Source organism: Carassius gibelio, chromosome A4 (genome assembly GCF_023724105.1).
Source record: "Carassius gibelio isolate Cgi1373 ecotype wild population from Czech Republic chromosome A4, carGib1.2-hapl.c, whole genome shotgun sequence".
NCBI classification, from domain to species: Eukaryota; Metazoa; Chordata; class Actinopteri; order Cypriniformes; family Cyprinidae; genus Carassius; species Carassius gibelio.
The window spans coordinates 31,004,366-31,027,414 of record NC_068374.1 but is presented as its reverse complement, the minus strand read 5'-3'; the positions used below and the strand labels follow the sequence as shown (position 1 = coordinate 31,027,414).

General features: G+C 35.3%; 2 protein-coding genes across 3 annotated transcripts in view; one reads left to right on the top strand and one right to left on the bottom strand.

The window, feature by feature from the left end:
* Window positions 1-16,800, bottom strand: part of LOC127977036 (carbohydrate sulfotransferase 11) — a 35,026-nt gene extending 18,226 nt beyond the window's left edge. The window contains exon 1 of one of the 2 annotated variants that reach the window (XM_052581695.1): window positions 16,545-16,800. In XM_052581695.1, the coding sequence (XP_052437655.1) occupies window positions 16,545-16,647 (103 nt within the window). In that variant the 5' untranslated portion in view covers window positions 16,648-16,800. Of the gene's footprint in view, window positions 1-16,529 lie in introns of both variants that reach the window. The other variant, XM_052581686.1, reaches the window with a different exon arrangement.
* A 2,749-nt stretch (window positions 16,801-19,549) lies between these two features.
* On the top strand, window positions 19,550-22,437 carry LOC127977062 (nuclear transcription factor Y subunit beta). The gene is made up of 7 exons (XM_052581751.1): window positions 19,550-19,616; window positions 20,449-20,542; window positions 20,664-20,797; window positions 21,000-21,197; window positions 21,460-21,538; window positions 21,746-21,825; window positions 21,948-22,437. Exons 2-7 carry the CDS (start codon window positions 20,449-20,451, stop codon window positions 21,978-21,980), a joined length of 618 nt encoding a protein of 205 aa, XP_052437711.1. The 5' UTR covers window positions 19,550-19,616; the 3' UTR covers window positions 21,981-22,437.
* Window positions 22,438-23,049: the final 612 nt, after the last annotated feature.

Sequence of the window (23,049 nt, the reverse complement as noted above, 5' to 3'; positions counted from 1 at the left end):
CTGCAATATTGAATACGCAATACAAAAAGTGGCTTTACAAATCACTACATTGTTTATTTTATTATTTATTATTTTACTTTTATTTTTTTCACTTCCAATAGAAATGCTGTGTTTTGCTTTGGACATGTACCATGGTAATTCCATTGGATTCTTCCAAGTTCCTTGGAGTACCATCTAAACCCCAAAGAAACTGATGCAAAACAGTGCTTCAAATTTTTAAATATACATTTAGCATTCTAGATTAGCATTCTGCTAATACTTCAATATTTACATAGTATTTGGGTGGCTTCGTTATACAATCAAAGGCTGATATGGATTAATTGAGTGTGTGTGTGTGTGTGTGTGTGTGTGTGTTGTTTCCCATCGGACACAGACATCTGGACAGATTGTTGACTTTCTCTGATTAACTTTGCTGGCATTTTATCATTTCCCTTTTGCTTAAGTGTTTAATCTTCTAATTATTATGATTTTTAATTTATCGAATAACAATTACTATAATGGCAAAAAGACAACTGAAAATGAAGAATACTGTATCTTTTCTATATTTTTGTAATCTGACTGAACATCTTAAAACGCATTACTCACGTAGGCAGAAGTGTGTGTGGGAACTTAAAGTGAGATATTCTGACTCACTGTACCCAAACAACCACAGGATGAGTTTTCTCATTCACCTATGACCTGATGAATGAGCTCTAATGTATGTTTCCTGTGTTAAGCTCTTTTGTCAACACTTTCGTAGCCGCCTAATCTTCTTTTCTAGATATAAAAGAGAGCGATAACATTTACTGGACAATGGTTGTGTGTGTATTGCGTATAACAGGTCTGAATATCTTGATAACTTTGGTTCAGGTGTGTTTAGGGTTGGAGCTAAGCTCTGCAAGACAGTGACCCCCAGGAACAGGTTTGGTGTAAAAGTTGTTCTTAAAGTGCGTCTGACTTTCCACTTAGACAAGTTAAGATGTGTTTGTCATGTTCTACTACATTTCAACAAAGGGGTGTGTGAGTCACTGTGTGGGAGAGAGCAGTAAAAATTGTCATCTCTTTGTCTGGTCTTTGTGGGTCAACAGTGTTGAATCAGGGTAAAATTGCTGAGAAATTGGAGTCTATTAGCCCATGTTTGTTTTTTCTGTCATGGTGGGGACTTTCCATTGACTTCTGTTGTTATTACACTGAGCTAATGCAGTTCTTATCTCCCAAAAAATCAAAGAAAACATACATTAAGGCATTATTCACTGTCCTTGAAAAGACATTCTTTCCCACAATTAAGGCAAAAGCCAGCCTGGAGTATTGAATATGACTTCTAACTGCATTATACTTTAATGGACCTCTGCTGTGTCTCTGTGTGTGTGTGTGTGTGTGTGTGTCCATATTCAGTATGCAATTAGAGTGGTGTGTCGGCATCACATCGCCAGGATGCTGACACACTCATAAAAAGCCCCACAAACAACTCAAACGCACACACACACACAGTTGTATTCATTATCCAAACTCTTTCTTGAGACTATTGGGACGAATCTGCATCCTTCCATTTCCTGTACTGTCTGTCTTCATCTTTGTATCGCTGTCCTTGTGTGAAATGATTGCACACACGCTCTCTCTTTTGAGCAACACAGGCTGTCATTATTCATCCGTCTCGTTCTTTCCTCCATATTGTCCCTCAGATCACGTTACATCTGAAACTAACCGACAAACACGTCACCTTGAAGACAGACTGAGAAAAAAGGCTTTCACGTCCCTCAAATTCACAAACAACCACAGGCAGGTGTCATCAAAAGCACTTTCTGATTTATATATTCGCAGGAAATATTATCCTCTGCTTTTTGATCTGCGTTGCAGGTGGTCGCAGGAATATCTGAATCTGTCCTGCAACTCTGGTCAAAAAACTGCCTTAAGCAAACACAAAACACAATCTTCAAAATTAAAAACACATGCACATGTGGTACTTCAGTTTTAAATAGGGTCCCAAGTCACTGTCGAGATGCTGTCACATTTAAAGGTGACCTGGAAACTCTGATGGAAAATACTCAATCATACACTTTCACACACATAATCAGACAAATTGATGTCTAATGGCTGAGTTTGGCTGCTTGACACTATCTGAGCTGATTCAGCATCAGCTATTATCACAAACATACTGATTGCTTATTATACTATACATGCACTTTCATTAAATATGCCACTGCCCACAAACACTGTAGAGACTGGTGTTGCAATATCGTATAGATACTGCTTAGATATATATGTGTGTGTGTGTGTGTGTGTGTGTGTGTGTGTTTGTGTGTGTGTGTGTGTGTGTGTTATATAAAAATGAACATAGTTTTAAAAAAACATACAAAATACTCAGTCAATTTACTTTGTACATACAAAGAAAACTACAGATAACTCAGTTAATACTAAGTAATACATTTTCTCATTTGTTTTTACATAAATGTTTGTGTTGCCTGCATTTACTTGTATTCATTTTTATTACTTAATTCTTATTCTATTTCATTTCATTTAATTTCGAACTATCTAGCCCTAATGAGTCTAAACTTGCAACCCTGTTTGCCATTCTGTTTTCTTATGTTTATTTAATGTTTATTGCTTGAAATTAATAAAATCACACAAATAAAGGTTGTACCCTGTATTCGGATTTCATATTTTAGTAACAGCATTGAAAAAGTTGCAAAGCACATTTACAACAAATAGAAACTAAAACAGCTGATAAAATATTTATGAGGTGGACAAATACCATTTTCTGGAAGCCAAATGTTAAAATAAAATAATTGTTCAGTCATTTGTAATACCAGTGGCACAGAAATTACTCACTTCACTTTCTTAAAAAATACTCTTAAGCTTTATTTTGTACTCTACTTGTGGAAAATGTCATATAAAGACATTGAAAGTTTAAAAACTTTCCTCTCAATCAAAGAAAGAAGTCCAAATGTTAGTGGTCTAATGCATAGAGTTGTGTTGTTGTGTTTTGGTGTTCGGACCCCCTGGTGTGTGATAACGCGTCTGCAGGCTGGAGAGCCATCTGCCACTCAAGATCTCCATCCATCAAAATAAACCACAACAGACAGTCCAGCACGAAAATGCATTCCCTCACGGTCACATACAACACAAACACTCTGATAATGAAGATGTAGTGAGAGGTTTCCAAATACATATCGTGAAATATGACCAGATTTCAATTCACAAAGACAACATAGCTGACCCTTTTGGCCTCTCACCTCTCAAGACCAATAAAACTTCTCATACATGAAGTCTTTCCCTCTTAGACTTTGATATAATGCCCACGAGACTCTCATATAGATTCTGAGGTTTAATAGGATTGTACTTTCTGACATCATTGATGATGCAATAAAGCTTATAACCATCGGCAGCTTGTCAAGAACATTTCCAGGCCAACATTAAGCACTGCTCTGTGTGCCTATGTGGGTAATTAGCTGTCATGAAAATTGAACCAAGTGCTTGTGTCAGCTAAAGAAAAGGGAGAGCGACAAAAAAAAGAAAAGATAGTTGAAATTCTGCCTGCAGCCATTGTTCATATCCCAACTACAACCAAAGCATTCCCACTGGAACGTACACGTCCTGGTTTGGAGAATAGGAAACAGACACTCTTCTGCAGCTCACGCTGTTGTCATTTCAATGAGAGAACGTCAACATGTCATTTCATGTTGCTTTCTGTATAGTGATAAAAGACCTTTGCTTCTCACACTTTGGAAGACAAAGCTTTAAAGGGTTAGTGCAGGTTTGGACAGTAAATTTGGTGCCTCAAGATGTGAAAACTATGGCAGAGGAAAAGATTTTCATGAGAAATAATTATGATAAAACTGTTATTTACTTTGCATTGCAGAAAATGTACTAGGTAGTGACGGAACCTCATATAAATGATTCCTTCAAAAACGCTGATTCATTAAGAAACTTAAACAAGAGGTTCTTCACAAGAGAATCATTTGCTCAAGAGATTCATTTAAGAACTCTGATTCATTCAGAAACTAAAATGACTTTCTTTTTGAGTTAATCATTGAATTAGTCGCTTAACCATTTCATTTAAAAAATGTTGATTTGTTCAGAAACTAAACTCTTTATAAGGGAGACTCTTAAGAGACTCTTTATAAGGAAATCATTGAATAATATTTCAACAGATACATTAAAAAATGTTGATTCATACAGAAATTAAACAAGTGACTGTCTTTATGAATGAATCGTGAAATCATTCGCTCAACCGATTACAAATTATTATCATTCATTAGCTAATAAGGGGGGGACAAGCATCTGACACAAACTATTCTTTCAAAATGCTGATTCATTCAGAAACTAAACAAATGCTCTTCACAACTGAATCCTTGTATCATTTACTCAACAGATTAGTTCATAAAAAGCTGACTCTTTTAGAAACTAAATGAGAGACTCTTCCCTGAATCACTGAATCATTTGCTCAAGAGATTTGTTCTGCTCTTATTCATCCTGAAACTGAATGAGTGTTTTATTCACTTAATGAGTGTATTATTGAATCTGGTATTTAGCAACAGTACTAAATAAATACTATGAATATTAATTTATTTAATAATAAATTAAACAATTAATTAATTAATAAATCAATGAATTAATAAATAAATAATAAATCTTTATTGATTTATGTAGAAATAAAATATTTGTACAAATAAAGAATAATTTGAAATTTGAGAAGTTAATTATTTTATGGTACATTATAGTATTTTGTCTTCTTTTAGAGTTTGACGAACTCAGGAATCATTCAGGCTCATTGCGTGGGAAAAAGTAGCTTCTAGTTTTTTCGTTCTCCCAAACTCATCTCCTTTTGTTTTCCAAAGAAAAGAGTCATATGGTTTCAGTAAATGATGGCAGCTGTTCTTTTTGAGTAAACCATTCCCTTCATGAACTTTGCTATTGCATTCTGTCTTTTTCTTATTCTGATGCAACTTCTCCTCTCTCTAAGTACTTCTGATTTCAGGTCATTGCGGGCAGTTTTGTTGGGAAACAGCAACTAGCCACATCTGACAGCACCACCGGGTGACATCAAGCTGTAAACCTGGCAGATGGCAAGCGTTTGTTTACAGCGGGGACCCTGGGAAATAAAATGATGGATACTTAAGCTCTTTGAAGCAAAAATGAGGTATCTGATAAACTCTCTAAAGTGTTTATGCACCATAAGTTTTAGTGAGCGCAGTGCATGAATGTGACCCTTTAATCAATATGCCTCTCTCCAAACATATCCGTCTCTCACCAGATTTGCTTGCCTACCATGTATACCGCCCATCACAGTGGCTTTTTCAGATTAAAAATGAGGCAGAAATGCAATAAATAACTTTAAATGGGTGTTTACAAAATAGCTTTAAAATATAAATAAATCTCTCAAAACTAGACTCAGCAATTAAACCGAAAGCATCTAACTGAGCTGTATAATGCTGTGGCATGTTACAACTACAGCGTGGTCCTCTAGGCATTAAAAAGGTGCTTGGGAGGTTAAATTAAGCCTCTATTTAAGGAAGTTTTCTCATTGAAAAGATCTACGTTTTGTATCCTTCCCGATTGCGCATATGTCTACTGATATAGTATTTTAATTACACTGTAAATAAATGCTTTTTTTTAATGTGAAAACATCCAAATAAAATAATTTTTAGTAAAATATTTTTTTTTATATAACTGAATAACCCTCTGATGCATGGTGTCCACATTTGAGAAAAAGCCTTATTTTAACCATTCAGCATGTGATACAACAAAACCACCATGAGGGGATTTACTTTTGACTTTTTTGTATAATTTTATATACATCTGACCTCTTTGTATGCCATAATGATATTCAACATTTCGGATGAGAGCAAAAACATAATTTAGGGGAAATTATAAATTATATATTCAAATTATATTCTTTCCTGTATGTGGTTAAATAATGTGCCTTTAAATAAATAAAAAATATACCAAAATTGATGTATTTTAAAAGAAAAATATACCAAAATTGATGTATTTTAAAAGAAATTAGCAATTTTTAGAGGTATTTTAAAAAAAAAAATCTTAATTTTTTCAACACCTACCATTTTTTGCTGTATGTATTTAATATATACAATTTAATCATTTCAGTGGTATATAGTTTTTTTTTTTTTTTTTTTTTTTATGAAGATTGATAATTAATTCATGATCCCGGTCTTATTGTGAAATATTTATTTAGATATGTTATTCCAAATAAAAATATATAAAATTCTAGAATAATAAAATCTAATTTAATAACATGTGGATTTTAATATAGATTTTCTTAACCATTAGGCAAATAGCTACTTTGGAATTGTTTTATGAAACTTGAATGTAATGCCTTTTTTTATATATATAAAAGATAAAACCAAGTCCCAACCCACATTTTTTTTTAGCATTTCACAAAAAAAAAGTCACATTATTGAAGTAAAATGGGTTGCATTAAGGTGACAACCTTTGAGTTTTTACATCCCTAGCAGCTATTTCCAACCAGGTTAATTTGTATTCAGCTGAGCTTGACAAACTGGATCATTGTAAATGATTAATAAATGTCATTATTGAATGAAACCATGCATAAATTCAGACAGGAACACTTATATTTATACTGTAGCATATACGGTATTGTAAATCTCTCAGTGAAGCAAGCCAGGCTCTATTTATAGCTGCTAGGTCAGAGTTTCTCCTCTTTCAAACACACTTCCACCACAAACCTCTAATTCTGTATGACACACCCTTAAAGAAGAAGAAGAAGGAGAAGAAGCTGCAGGACAGAAACACAACAAATAGCAACTGAAGGAATGGAAACCCATGGTGTCCGAGTCTAAAGCTAAACTCTGTGTTAACTGAGACTGCAGGAGCTCTATAATCAGGAGGAACCAGCGTAGGTCTAATGTATGGTTAGATATGGAGAAGCAAACAGCAGTCTGCCAGATGCTCAGAAGACAACACTTCAGCCACGGCATGACTTCAATCATTTCAAACATCTCTCTTTCCATTGCAGAGCGTCAAGACCTGACATTTATCATATCCATATCGCACTGTAATGAGAGGATATGGCCTGAACACACTCGTGTGCAATCTGTACACCTTTACAGCGCTTGCAAGGCATGTATACCTCTTTTTATTCTATCACACTTTTCTGCACTCAAATCACATAAAGTCATCATTTGCAACCTATTTTACTTGTGTAAAACTGTAAACCTCTCTCTAAATGGCATCTTAAAACCAAACGGATTGTAGTTGTCTGCTATTCATGGGGGTCAAATGTTGTCTTCCTGTCTAAGTGGCTGGTCTTTTTATTATCAATCAAGGTCTAAGTGTGCGAGACTGGAGCTGATTTGACCCGAGGAACCTCATTAATATTTTAGACTGAGAGTGGCATGCAGAAAAGTTGGGGAGATACAACAACCCAAATAATGTGCTCACCGATCCTACCCCGGAGACCCACAACAGTGATCCATGCAGTCCATTAGCACAGGAGCGTACCATTACTGCTCTACACGGGGGTGTGGATGGTGGGGTCAGACTGATGGGCCTCTCACATCCACAGTCCTTCTGTTTAGAGAGTGGTTTGATTAGATCACACACTTACACCTCTAATTAGCTTCATTAAATCAAACAACCCCCAAATTACAAGTGCGGTTAAGCATTTTCCAGTTTGAATCTCCTCTCCCTCTTGTGCTTTGCTCACCTTGGCATATATTAAAGTTTTGGTTCCATACAGCATTATCAATTATATATGGCCATATGTGATTATTTGACACTGTGATTGTTATACACTAATACGCTGTATCTTTACATCACAGCAGCAAAGTTTGTGATCCCTCAAAACTCCATTATGAGGTTTCCGGCACCCTTTGACTGTGTTTAACAATATTATCTTTTAAGCAATACTATTCCAAATAATAATAATAATAATGTATTTTAAACTATAATGCTCTAACTTTTACAATAATAATAATAATAATAATTATTATTATTATTATTATTATTATTACTGATGATTTTTGGAACCCAGCCAACATTAATATTATTGTAAATTACTACTAATAATAATATTAATAATTATTATTATTATTATTATCATTATTATTTTTGTTATTCATTCACTATAATATTTATTATTAATTTACTATAATATTAGCAACACTGTTAATGGAAAATATAAATATTACTATATTTGTAGGTAAATATTTTAATATTTCAATTTCAGTTCATTAAAAAAAATTAATTCTACTCTGTGCAGTATTTGTTTGCAAATATTTGATTGGGAGCAATTATACATTTCATATTAAAAAGTCACACGAAAAAAAAGATAATGAAATAATTAATGCAATCACTTGATAATATGTTCATTCTAGGCAGAAATATGAAAATTAAATATGAAATAGTAGATTGCAGCAAATAAAGGAGCCACAAAATGTAATAGTACTCATCTGTTAGACTTCATGAAAAAAAAAAATCCCAGTGTCATATTTGAGACAATTTTAAACCCATAGATCTTGCACAATGGCTGCTTTTATATGCTGTCCCTGTGATCAGTGTTGTGCACTGTTTTGGCTCTTTGTTTAATCTTACTATTTTGAGCATGCTCTGAAAATCAGGCCCGTAAATCACCTGCTACCTCTTACCAAAAGTCCCCCATAAGGGCCACTGTGACTGTTGCCATGGTAACATGTACAGGGAAGTGCACTGATGGGATGTCTTCAAGTCATGGCCAAGGACATTCTTTTAAAAACCAAGAAAATTGACAAAAAATATGAATTAAGCAAACAAAAGACCAAGAGCAATCAGTCTTTGCTCTGGCTTTGAGGCTTGGAATGAGACTCTATACAGCACCACTATTCACTCAAACACACACACTTCCACATGATTTATAGGCAATATCTGTTCTCTACGTAACGTCCAAGTTTCTCTTCCTTATTCTCAAAACAGAATGGTATGGTTTTAAAGTAGCTGAAATACACACACACATGCACATACCACAAAATTACAGACTGGAAGAGAACTATGCAACAGTGAGATCTTAAAATAGTCCGGGGGTGGTGGGGCGGGGGTTAAAAGTAGTCAAACCAGTCAATCTGGATGCAAATTATTACAGGACCTTCAACAGTGTCACAAAACACAAATGCTTCCACTTATTGACTGTGTGAGGGACAAGGCCATTGTAACACATCTTAATGCAGCAGGAATCTATTGAAATACACACTTCAGGGTCATCCCATATATTCACTTTACAATAAAACATAGGACCTTCAATACACAATATAGCAGGACCTTCACATTACAGGAGTTTAATGTTTGACAGTCTGTGTATTAAAGCCAATTCACACCAAAAAAAAAAAAAAAACTCTAGCTATAACAATAACAATATTAGTGTCCACATCTACACATGATAACATTTGGTTTATTATCAACACACAATACAGTTATGTTGTGTGTCTCTTTAAATGCTCAAGGTCTTTAAAGTTGTGTAGACTCTGATTGGCTGTCAATGTTTTTGTAGTTTTTTTAGTAGGGAAAAGAAATGTTCTGAAAGTTACTCAGATTATATTGTTTGCTCATTACAAATATTAAAACGTCATAGTTATAGCTATAATTTAGTTATCATTATAGTTGTTATCCTTGTTGTTTCGTTGATTCGTTCTGCAGGTTACATTGTTTTGCCAGTAGGTGGCGAGGTGTCTTTAGTAGAGAGTCATAGATGCATTCATTTATTTAATCGATTTGTTCAAACATGCAGCTTCATTCAGGAATGAAATGGGTAAGTGAGTTTACAAGTGAGTCATTGAATCATTCATTCGTTTAACAGTGCTGCTCCATTAATGAATGAAACAAGTGACTATTTCTATGAATGAATCACCAAATCATTCAATCAACCATTAAAAATATTTTTTTTAGGCAGTGCAAAAACAGACAGAGTAACTGGCAATATTGTTTTTATAATGTATGTTACTCAATATTACTTATTCAGTTATTGGTATATAAAATCAGTCTTGTTATTTCAGAAGTCTCCTTGTTACTCCAAGAAGCTCTCAGAAATTACCCAATCTGCCGTTGTTTGTAATAACGTCACATAACGTAGTAATGTGGGCATGAATATACATCCATATTTATGAGCATTAACTGTTTTCAAGATTTCAGGTTACAATTTAAGTAAATGTGTATATTTTACCACTATTTAAATCACTTTTTTTCCTATTTGAAATGTAATTTGTATACCACAAGCTTGACCAAACAAAAATAAAGACTGTTTTCAAATGGGTTTCCCCCGAACACTCTACTCATCTTCTAACGCCATTGGCTGAACCAATTTTGTTTTTCTATAGTTGATCATGCGCTCAAACAAACACATATTTTTTAGTGGATATATGAAAAAAAAAATTTTTAACATCCAAAAATATGTTTATGCTTATACAACCATTTCAAATCTCCTCAAATCTCCTCCATTACAACCACCTCAAATCTGTACTCATATCATGTGTCATGTGTCTCTTCATGCCAGATGCGATTGCTCAATGTCTCGACTCCTGCCATTGAGGAAGAGGGATTAAATGAATGAACATGAATAGCAGCCACAGGGTCTCGTGGGATCCACCCATTATCTTATTATTCAAAGGAGTGAGCCCTCACGCCCACATGCTTACAAACACCTACAAAAGAGAAGCCTCCACACCGCTAACACACACGCACATGTACGAACACCTGTTTATACTCTCACACACCATCCCCCAAAACACACCTCATACATGCCACTGTTTCCATGGTGATCGCTTACACCCTGTGAAATGTGGTATTTCTCCATCGTCACATATCTTCTCACGCAAGTTTTCACTTGTGCTTTTCTTTGCCTCTTTCTAATTGCCTCGCTTATCCTTTATCTTTATCTACATTGATAAATATGTTTTAATCAACGGACAGGATGAGCTATCAAGTATTGCTAGAACAAAGCACCCTCATATGTGCATTAAGTGTGTGTTTAAGACAAGTGTACTTGTTCAGTAGAAGTGGATAGTAATAGATAATTCAACTATGGCTATTAATGGTCTTTTTAAAAAAAAAAAAAAAAAAAAACACAATAGTCAGGAGAAGTCTGTATAAATACACACCCCTCCTGAAAGCATAGACACACAGTCAAACCCTTTCCCTTATTAAAACCCATAATTCACTTTAGGACTTTTCAAGAATGTAATTAATTCGGAACAAATCCCAAGACTTGCGCAGCCTGAATGTGAAAAACTCACAAAGAAATGTACAGGTCGTATGTCAGAACCAATAACCAAAAAAATACTGATAAAAAAGAAAATATATTCTGTATATTATATTATATCTATGTGAGTTGGCTGTAAATTTTTTGTTTTTTTTATTACTACTGTGTTACTATCTTTTTATATTAAATTAATATATTGTTATTATTTTGTATTTATATTTATTGTATATAATATTCTCTAATAAGTCAATAGAGCTTATAAAATTAATAAAAGTAATATCATTAACATAATTTAATATCTGATTGTTTTGTTAATCTGATTGTGTGTGTGTGTGTGTGTGTGTGTGTGTGTGTGTGTGTGTGTGTGTGTGTGTGTGTGTGTGTGTGTTATTAGCCATTATCATCCCATTATTGGGTTCATAGTTCACACTGTCGAAAAATGTGACCTCTCCCTCTCATCATGTTAATGGGCATAAACAATAGCCAAAAGTGGTTAGGTTCCTCTTCTTCTCTCCTATTAACAGTCTAAAGTACAGCAAGATCAATGCTTATCAATACTCTTGCCAGCAAAACACTCAATTCAGTGCATGCTGACACTCCACGCTGAGCATAATGACTGCAGCTAGTAGGCTGACAAAGGCCCTAATGAGACACACACACAAACATATCAACACTTTATTGTCCCCATAGAAAAAAAGCACAAAATGAGATCTTATTTGATTCTCCTAGAAGTCTCCTGCTGATTTTTGGAAGACTCCACATGTTAAAAATATCAGCACACACAGTCATTTTAGACCTCTATACTTTTGCTGTTTGTCAACAATTGTCTAATTTTATTCCTCCTAAAGACTTTTAGGAACAATATCGAAACCAAATCACTTACATAAAGTGTATCTGAGAACTTTATCTCTCCTAAGCTATAAAAGAACAACCTCCGAGCACTTCTTCTGGGATCTGCACACACCATGACCTCCCGAATCTGTAATTATCAAATTCAGAAAAGGAGCAACACATAATCATGCAAAACAAACTCACTTTACCAAAATATTTAAAGCACCAGCTCCTAAAAAAAGCTAAGTTATTATGGGATTTAGGATATAATCAGCCATACACAGAGATCTTTCTTCATTCTTCTAGATGCGCGGGTGGCTGGCATCCAGATGTTGCATTTGGTAAATGACACTTTTGCCGTTTTCCATCATTAAGACGTGGCTCCTCCCACGACAACGAGCTGCAGACGGTGCAAACTGGGCTTAATGAGCCTAATGGGCTGACTAATAAACCACAAACATGTGCATACCTTTTATGTTACACATATGGCAGCAATGGGAATTATCTGAACAATTAACCATAGGAGAGACAGAAAGGACAAGAGAGACGGAGACAGATGGACAGAAAGCACATGCCCGTCTTTCTGCAGGCGTGGCTTCTGACATCAACCGAACTGAAAGAACAAGGAAGCCTTTCAGATATGCTAGGGATTCCTACAGTTGACATTCTCCAGGGATACAAGCTTTTTGGAGATAAGCTGCATGTTTTGAAAGCAGGTGTGATAGCAGAAGCTACCCAAAAACATGAAATCAGTGAGTGTGAGCCACAAATTCAATCCGTTTCAGCAGATGGATATTAACCAAATTGGTGTGATGGGCTCCAACAATAGAAGCTCTGGCTCTGGGTTATAAAAAATGCATTATATATATATATATATATATATATATATATATATATATATATACATATATACATATATATATATATATATATATATATATATATATATATATATATATATATATATATATATATATATATATATATACATATATACATATATATATATATATATATGTGTGTGTGTGTGTGTTTGTGTGTGTAACATTAATATATATATATATATATATATATATATATATATATATATATATATATATATATAATTTTTTTAATAGTTATATATTTTTTTTTTGTAATATCAAAACATTATGACAGCATATCATATGATTAAACTATTAAAATGTATTCCAGCTGTACCAGTGTCTACATCTCTCTGGGACCAGCTTGAGCATGTGGGTGTGTGCAAACTGATGGCAAGAGCTCGAAAAACAACGGGCCCACGAAGATCACACAAACAGGGTATCCTACATATGCATTCTCAAAAAAAGGACAAAATAAAAAAACAGGCAGGCAGACACTTGCTCAACGGCAAACAGAGAGTGTGATTTGAGCTTTGGTATGTCATTTGTGTTCATGTTGGCGTGACCTTTATCATTCATAAACCTCAAATGCCAGTCCTTCTCAACAGACACGGAAGATAAAGAAGAAAGACTGCCGTACATCAGGGAAAGTTGATCACACAAATGCAGAAAGATGGCTTTATCTAAGCTCATAGGAAGAGCCGGGATTCTTTGGGCTACTGGTCTGGGTCCTCGTCCTGGCCCTGAGTAACAAACCCCGAAGGAATGTTGAGTTCCCCACAGACATTCCTTATCTCTTATCTCAATTCATTTTGGTTCCTTTCCACCCCATATTTCCTTCGATCTCTCCAGTCCTGCCCAGAGCAAAACTGTATTACTCTGACGTTGCTCTTAATCAACAGTTCTCCGTTATTCTTAATTAAAATATTTTTTTCTCAGATGTTTCTTCTAAAATTCCTAATTATTAAATTATCAAAATATAAAATATTGAGAATTAAAAATAGAAACAACTAAGCTATTAAAAGTGGATTACGTAGCTCGGATACATTTAACACAGAGAAATGTGATGAGAAATATTGAAATCTCTGGTTTTTGCTTTTGTATATTGACATATCAGAGCACAGACCTCTTTTGAAAAATATTTGAGATATTAAACAAATATTCCAGGTTAAAATACTGATTACCATTGAAAATAATTTACCCTCAGTTTCTTTAAAAGAGGTCACTGTACAATTTTTGGGAGATTTAAAAGCAGAACTATGAAGCTGATTTATTCATAATTAAATCATGTTAGCATGCATATTGTATTAGGTCTAATGGAATAGAAGGTACTTAGTTAAAAAAAAAAATTGGAACCAATCACTGTAACCCTGATTTTTTCTCATTCTCTGATCACCATAAACACACTGAAGCATTAAGTCAGCCCGTCATTCAACTGCTCAGGTCCACTTGAGGCGCTTTCCAGTGTGAGTGTGTGTCTCGTGCTTTGCCAGTGTGTTCTCAGGCTATGTTTGTAGGCTAGAGTGCATAATCAGGTCACATGGGGGAGGAAAGGAGAAAAGAGCATGGGCATGTATCCATAGACACACACACACACACACACACACACATAAACGGAAGAGGAAACTAAAGCAACTGTCAAGCCACTGTCGAGCATAAGGGAGACTGTTGTATTAGACATTGTTCATAAGCATGTGGGATGCACAGATGCGTTTAGAAACAGCTGCTCGTACCACCATGCAAAAAATGCCCATACATCACAACAGACCATGGGATGCCACTGCACCCCAGTGACGCTTTGGAACAAAGAAAAGGACTAGACCACCCAAAATTTTTAATTTGCTCAAAATTGACATGAGTAGGTTAATGAGTTTGTTTCTTCATTGGAACAGATTTGGAGATTTGATTTAGCATCACTTGCTCCTCAATGGATCCTCTGTGGTGAATGGGTGCTGTGAGAATGAGAGTAAATTAATTCACAAGTAATTCACACAAGTCCAGTCCATCACTTTAAGTCTTGAAAAGCAAAAATATGCGTGTTGGTAAGAAACAAATCCATCCTTAAACCATTGTTTCTTGTTGTTGATGTTTTGGACTGTCTTCGCTTGTAAACAGTCCTTGATCTGTCCACATTTATCTCCTGATTCATACACGACTTTTTCACTGGAAAAAGGATTATAATAGATAGAAGACTCATATTTTGGCCAGAAGCAAAGATTTAAAATTTCTTACTGATGAATCTTGTGTCGATTTCTTTTGGATTATTATGATGTTTTTATCAACTGTTTGGACTCATTCTGACGGCACCCATTCACCGCAGAAGATCCATTGGGGAGCATGTAATGTAATGCTGAATTTCTCCAAATCTGTTTCCGATGAAGAAACAAACTCATCTACATCTTGGATGGCCTGAGGGTGAGTATATTTTCTTTTTTCAGTTGAACTATATATTTAAATAAATAAAACACAGGAAGCCATGTGTCCTAATGTGCATCTGTGAAACATCAAGTGCAGATCTGGATGAGTGTGCCTGAGCTCATCAGTTCCTCTGTCTGCTTTCAGCATCCCCTTTGAGTGGGACAATGATGACATGGGCATTCCAGCGGACTTCTGAGAACCTCCACATATCGGTGAAGCTGATGACTCGCCGTTCCCGACACATCACTCTCCCCTGCACTACTACACAGGTTTCATTGTCCTTATCTGGATCTTCCATCCACAGCACATGGGAAAACCCCCCCCCCCCAAAAAAACAGATGACATGCTACATGCTCTGGTCAGGATGAACCAGACCGGTGAGTTTGACAACGGAAAAGTCTAACAGACAGGCGTAATTATCAGTCCTACATCATTCATCAACAAATGTGTTCTATGCACAACATATGTGGAGTTCATATGATAGATAGATAGATAGATAGATAGATAGATAGATAGATAGATAGATAGATAGATAGATAGATAGCTTTAAAACTGTACTTTATCTGAATTTCCAGATGTTTTCTATGCACAATGTCGCCTATGTGGAGTTCAAGTGGGATTAGACTAGATAGATAGATTTGGTTGGTTGATTGATTGACTGACTGATTGTCTCGTGAAGGTAAATTGCTCAACCAGTAAAGCACAATCTACACAATACACGGGTATTGCGGTATATTATTCAGCTGTATTTTCCTCGGTTATTGAATTAGCTTATTTATGTTCGTCCACTTCACATAGTAGCTATTCAATCTCACAACAATATAAGTAACTGTAATGAACAGAAGCAGCAGGGCGATTGTATGTCAACTGTGTGTCGGTAATGATCTATGTAGCCTATGTTTGTACAGCGTGTCAGCTGTGTGATTCAGTACAGTGACTCTACTGTATACCGGCCCCGGAGACAATGACCGTCCCTCCACAACACGAAACACTCTACCCATTCTGTTTCATATAAGTAAAGGATTAAAAATACATAGACTAAACAGGCTACAGACAGCTGGAGCTCTGATGTGAGTCAGTACATCATTCACTCGCTGCTGCTGATCGATATGCGCTCCTTCAAACAGCTCATTGATTATTAATAACATTCTTCCACACTAAATCAGCATGTCACGGGCTACAAATGGGCATCTTAAATCGATTAAAAGCCTTTAGGGTGAAACCGTCACACCTACCTGGTTGGAACATACTTTGGAAATAGAAGATGACCAGAATAAAAGATCCTAAACAAGTGGCCAGCACCATCCGGCAGATCCTACTCATCCTCATGAGGTCCAGTAACATCTGTTTCATGGCTGGGCACGGAGAGACAGGGACGGAGGGAGGCTGCCGAGCCCCGTACAGCGGGTTTGTGTTTGATGCTGATGCTCTCGCTGCTGCCGCCTGCGTCCGTGTCTCAAAGATCTCCGCGCAGCTCCCTGGAGTGCACTACCTTCCTCCGCACACTAGACTACAGCGGCGAGCGAGACTCCGCCCCCTCTCGCCGCGCGGCGAATGAGCGCGCCCACACTGTAAAAATGCTTTTATCTCTATCTCATAACAGCAACTATGTTTCCATTTGACTTGTCCTAACACTTTTTTCTATTCGCTTTTTACGAGTTTTAAAAGTCCCAAGTATATTTTTTAAATCTGCAGTTGAATTCAAAGAGATCAAAAAGTGCATTTTAAGTTTCTTCAAAAAATAAAGCCATCATTGCAATCAACCTGAAGGTTTTTAGTTAGTGGTTTGACATTTTTATATATCCATATGACACAGTAGGCCAATTTCAAACCAAAGTCTGCCACATAATGCGTAAAATAAAAAGTATACAATTTCCCATATAGTAACCACAGTTAATTATTGTAGCTATTGTTTTTATTTTGTAAATCTGATTCAAACAATATGGGAAGGTTTGTTTGTTATTCATTTATGTGTTTAATAAATTTGAATTTTAGCTGAAACATTATACATTGTGCATTGTTTAATATAAACAACATGCATTTACATATACATCAATAATTGAGTTAATGTATTGTACTTTTTATGGTAGAAACTACATGCACATATAAACATAATACTATTATTAATATGAATAGCTTGGAAACTACATGCACTTGCATAAATAAAATAACAGTGTAATAAGGATAGAAGTGTCTTTCAGTTCATTATTTATTTATTCATTAATTTAATAAAACTACATTTCAGCTAAAAGGTATAATATTATTACAACTAATAAAAAATATCAAAGTATAAATAAAATAAAAATTTTAATAAAATTATAAAATTTATATATATTTTTGTTAAATCATTAAGTTAAACCTTATAAATTCAAAAGGCATAGTAGATACATGAATAAATGTATAATTTATAATGTTTTATAAACCAAGTCATTTGATTTCTTAGATGATGAACTGCTGCTGTACGGTAATACTGAACTCACTGTGCTCATGCATTCATCATGTATTTACAAGAGCAAGTTCATCAGAGCATGGAGTACTGGCCTAAAAATCCCAATCTTCATTAAGAGACTGTGGTCAGGTTGGTGGAAAAACTTTGGGCATGTGCTGGTAAATAATGCAGAAGCTGGAAAGACCAGAAAGAAAAAAAACGAGACACCCAGAGTTATTAATGTCATTTGAAATCAGTTTTATTCCAGACGAAAAGCCATAAATCAACACACTGTTTAGATAAATAAATTGGGAGCCTTTAGATATAGAAAACGAATTTAGTTTCAACCTGCTACACCAGTGTGCTTATCCAGCTCTTGGCAAACAGTGTCAGCCGATGTCCCCTTGTGGTAAAGTGTGCATTTACAACACAATGCCAATCACAATGGCAGAAATGCATTTCTGACATACACATAGACATAAAAAAGATACTAATCAACAGTATAAACTGAAAGTCAAAAAGAATGTTAATTACATATTAACAAGTTTATCACAGGCACAAATGGCTCAGCATAATCTTCACATTTTTCTTGTGCTGAAGAATTTGTAGCAATTGAAAATTGAAAATTAAGTCTTAATTTAAATGAATTGCCACAACATTTCCTCCTCAATAAGCAGCTGCTAATTATGCATTCACGGCCCACAGCATTTAGTGCTGAGTGAAGCAGAAACGTTTAAAATACATGAGTGATTCTGCATGGGACCTGCTGATTAGAGGTACTTTCTGAGGTGTCCATTCCCAAGAGGAAGCACTCAGGGAGTTACAAGGTCATGGTGTTGATGTCCTCTGAGACCCTGTGAGCAGAAAAGAAGAGAGTTTTTACTGTACAGTGAGAAATTACAGCATAAAAAGTATGCTGGGAAACTCCTGGTAAATGCAGTTATTTGTGGTGTGTTAAGTGTAGCTTTATTGCAAGTTTAGACTCAAAATACACCACCAGGATGAGGTGAAAATCTTTTTTTTTTTTTTTTTTTTTTTGACTGAAAGCAATTAGTTAAAGCCATTACTGTACACTGATGGCTACGATTTAACTGCTGTTCTTAGGAAAGATCTGCTTCTTTGTACAAAGCATCTGGTAAAATACTCTTACAAGAATGTATCACAAGCAGTCAGAAGTTAGTAAAAATAAAACTTATATTAATTACTTTAATTTGATAGGTCCAAACTTTGCACATATATTTTAATAAAAAACGTCTAAAAATATATATATCCATACATACATACATTAATTAAAAAGAAAACTATTAAATAGACAAAACCATATCGTCTAACCACATTCGAAGAGAAGCAGAGCATTTAGTTACTTTTTCCCCTGCTTCACTGTGCAACTTTGAGCATATGGCACTTTTAATGAAGCATCACCAATAGGTGCATTATTCACTCATGAAGAAAAATGATGTGAAAAAATGAAGCAAATAATTCAAAAAAATGAAAGGTGTCACAGTTGGTGGTGATAAACAAAGACTGCATTTTAAATGTGAAATTCACCTCATTCGGTTCAGTTGTCAAATTGAGCTCCAGGACCATTCATCTTTACCAGAGACATGAAAACAGGAAGGAAGGGGAAATTAGAGGGAAGTGTGTATAGGATTTCCACCTATTTCCATAAAATTAATTTATATGATAATTACCCATATCAATTTACGATTTGCTAGGTAAAAGGAAGCTATATATGTCGATAAATGCAACCTCTTATGTAGTTGGTTTTAATTCACATTCTCGTTTCCAGCGCGCCCCCTGGTGACCGATATCCGCGCGTGCATAAGCGTGTGCACAAACTGTCGCGCGCAGCCCCGTTTCCGTCCAATCAAGGAGCAGCGCGAGCGCGAGTGAGGTTTGTATTTGTGGCTCCGGTCAAATGATCTACTTCAGCGGTAATTCTCGTGTTTAACGGATAGAAAATGCCAATATCGGCAGGTTTTTAAGGGTTTTACCAGACCGATGCAGGAAGTCTTAAAAGAATCAATGTTTGAGGATGGGTAAGGGATAATTTGAGTGTAGAGATGGAGGCTACATGCAGACGAGGCCCCGATGCCACATTTGACCACATTTAATAGACAATAAGTTTAATTAAAAAGAATACAGCTAATTTCTAGTTAAAGTATCCAAATTGTTCATAAATTAGCTATTTGGTTATGATAAACGTTTGAAATTTGTAAACCTTAGCTGTTACGATGCTAACCTGCTAACGTTGCTAATAACAAAGGCTGCCAGAAATACATACAAATCATTATATGACCAATTGTAAACTCTTTTAATAACACATCCAGAGCCACGTACATATTTTTGCCTTTTTTTAAATATTTGAGTTATATTTTGTAAACATTTGTTGAAAAAAAGCCTCTCAAGCTTCTAAATCTAGTTTCTCTATTGTATTGTCTATTACGATCTTTGTTGTTTGACGAATTACATTTTGTTCCTCTGTTGTAAGTGTTCTTTTTGTTTCCCTTTGGATGAAAGCGTCTATTAAATGTGTAAATGTTTTATAAATGTTATATTTATATGTGGTTATTATTAAATATGGGTTTTCAGTATTATTTTTAAACCTTTTTGAACCTCCGGTAGTTATTTTAGTCGTCTTGGATCATGAGTGTATATTTTTGCCCATCATAAAGCTGTAATTGGAATAAATGTTTTAACCATCATTGTCCTGTTTGTGTTTCCAGATGGATGGAGACAGCAGCACCACAGATACCACTCAGTTAGGAATAACTGGAGAGTATATGACCGGAGGGACATATGTCTTACAGACCCAGGATGGTATGGACATTAAGTCACCATAAATAATTAATCTTTGTTAGCGATAATGAAGAACTTGATTATTATGGGGTAAGTTTGATTGTCCATTGTCATGTTTTTTTTTTCTTTTTCTTTTGTGCAGATGATGGGGATGAAAGTTTCAATGACCATGAGGATGGCAATGGCAGCAAAGACTATTTCCGAGAACAGGACATCTACCTTCCCATCGCAAATGTCGCCCGCATCATGAAGAATGCCATCCCACAGACTGGAAAGGTGATATCAGGGAATTTTTTAATTGTTTCCCAGTTCGGAGAACTCATAATAATAATAATAATAATAATAATAATAATAATAAACTGTTTTCAGTATATTTTATTAGCTAGAAATGGTTCTTTTTGAGTGCAAGCTATTTTAAATCCTAATCTTGTGTATAAGTGACGTTGATTTCTTCTGTCATCTCTCTTTTTAATCACAGATAGCAAAGGATGCAAAAGAGTGTGTTCAGGAGTGTGTGAGCGAGTTCATCAGCTTTATGACATCTGAGGCCAGTGAGAGATGCCATCAAGAGAAACGCAAGACCATAAACGGAGAGGACATCCTGTTTGCTATGTCCACTCTGGGTTTTGACATGTACGTGGAGCCACTTAAAGTCTACCTGCAGAAGTTCAGAGAGGTATTACGCAATCTGCAAAATTACGCAATCTGCAAAATTAATAATAAATTGGAGATCATGGTCTAAAAACACCAATATCAATACAAGTTGAAGTTGAATATAAAGGACTGTAGAGTTTGAAAGAGACATCGCTAGCACTTATGATGTAGAATATTGCTGAAGGTAATTTGTAGAAAAGCAATACTTGCATGTGTTATCATAGATATCATTTTTAAAGCACAAATTGTGGGCAGAAGTGAAGTAACATATTCATGTTTCCAAGGCAATGAAGGGTGAGAAAGGAGTCACTCCAGTTACAGTCAGCGAAGGCCTTGGAGAAGAGCTTACAGATGACAGTTTCAGTAAGTGCAAACTCTTTCATGCATAAAGCTTATATATATATATAGCTTGATTCATGCATGTGTATTTCCCTTCCCTCCTTGGAAAGTGCAATGTTCAAAAAATGTAATGCAAAATCAAAACATATAGCACTATTTTCTTGCATATTTACAACTATTAGTGTTTTAAAAGGTTTTCTGTAGTGAATTAATGTTGTGTTTATCTTCCAGCCGGTCAGTTGCCTGCAGGACTGATCACTGCGGACGGCCAGCAACAGAACGTGATGGTATACACCACTTCGTACCAGCAGGTTAGTTTGTAAACCAACCCATGTTAAAATAGTGATATTTGAATAAAAAGATCTGACACTGAACCATTTTCTCTAGTAAATTTGAGTTCTGCTCAGTGTTTAAACTTTTTCTCCTCCTGTAGATCCCTGGCGTGCAGCAGATACAGTTCTCATGACTGAAGACCGGCACGAGTATATCTAGTAACCTGTCCGGTGTCCAGACAGACTTATCTCTTGCCTTGCAAAGTTTTCAGGTCAGTGCTGGAAGACCAAGAGATGCCCGGTTACCAGAGCAGGAACAAAAGTGCCTGTTGCCAGGAGGCTGATTGGATCTAAATTTATGTCTTGTAATTCATTCAGTATTATATTTAGGCCAGTTTGTTTTGATTGGTCTGCTTGATACAGGCAGCACCAAATTATGACTCCTTTTTTTGGGGGGGAGGGAGGGAGGGTACTTCCTTGTATTTAATAATTTTAAAATTTGTGGATGGGGAAGTGAGCAGACAGAAAGGCCATATTAACAGTTTACATTCTCAGAATTAAGGGAGTTCTCATTTCATATGATATTTGATCTTAATTAACATATTGAACTGACATTATGCTGATTCTTTGAATAAATAAAAGTGAACTGTCTTTGTTTGAATTGTGTTTAAGATCTTAAAAAAAAAAATAAACTGATAAAAATCAAGTCAAGATCAAAATTAATTGGAACAAATGTGTACTTTGCCAATAATTAATTTGTCAGTAACAGAGGTTTCAAACTGAATTTTATTGCAATGCATTTTTAGTAAATTTTAGTGTACACAAGACCATTATGGGAGTGTATGCCAACAAAAAAAAAAAAACCCTGAGTGGTCACAAAAAGAAATTCCAAGATTATTTTGCGTTCAATAAAGGGTTGTGGTGCATCACATTCTTGACAATGTTTTTAAGAGCTCTGTTTGAAATCGCACAATCTGTGTCATTAATACGCTTTAGAGCTCTCTAGGTTAGCGGCATGTTAATGGAACATAATACAGATATAATCTCTTATGTACAACTGCAGAAGCAATTTTACAAATGGGATATTAAAAATCCTCCAGTAGACAGATTATACTAATTGTGCAGAGTAAATGTTAAAGTAGATGTATTATAATGTTTAGTGCACTGAATATTTAACCCAAATTGCAGAATTTCAGCTTTTATAGCACAAGTGAAGTGAAGTGACATTCAGCCAAGTATGGTGACCCATACTCAGAATTTGTG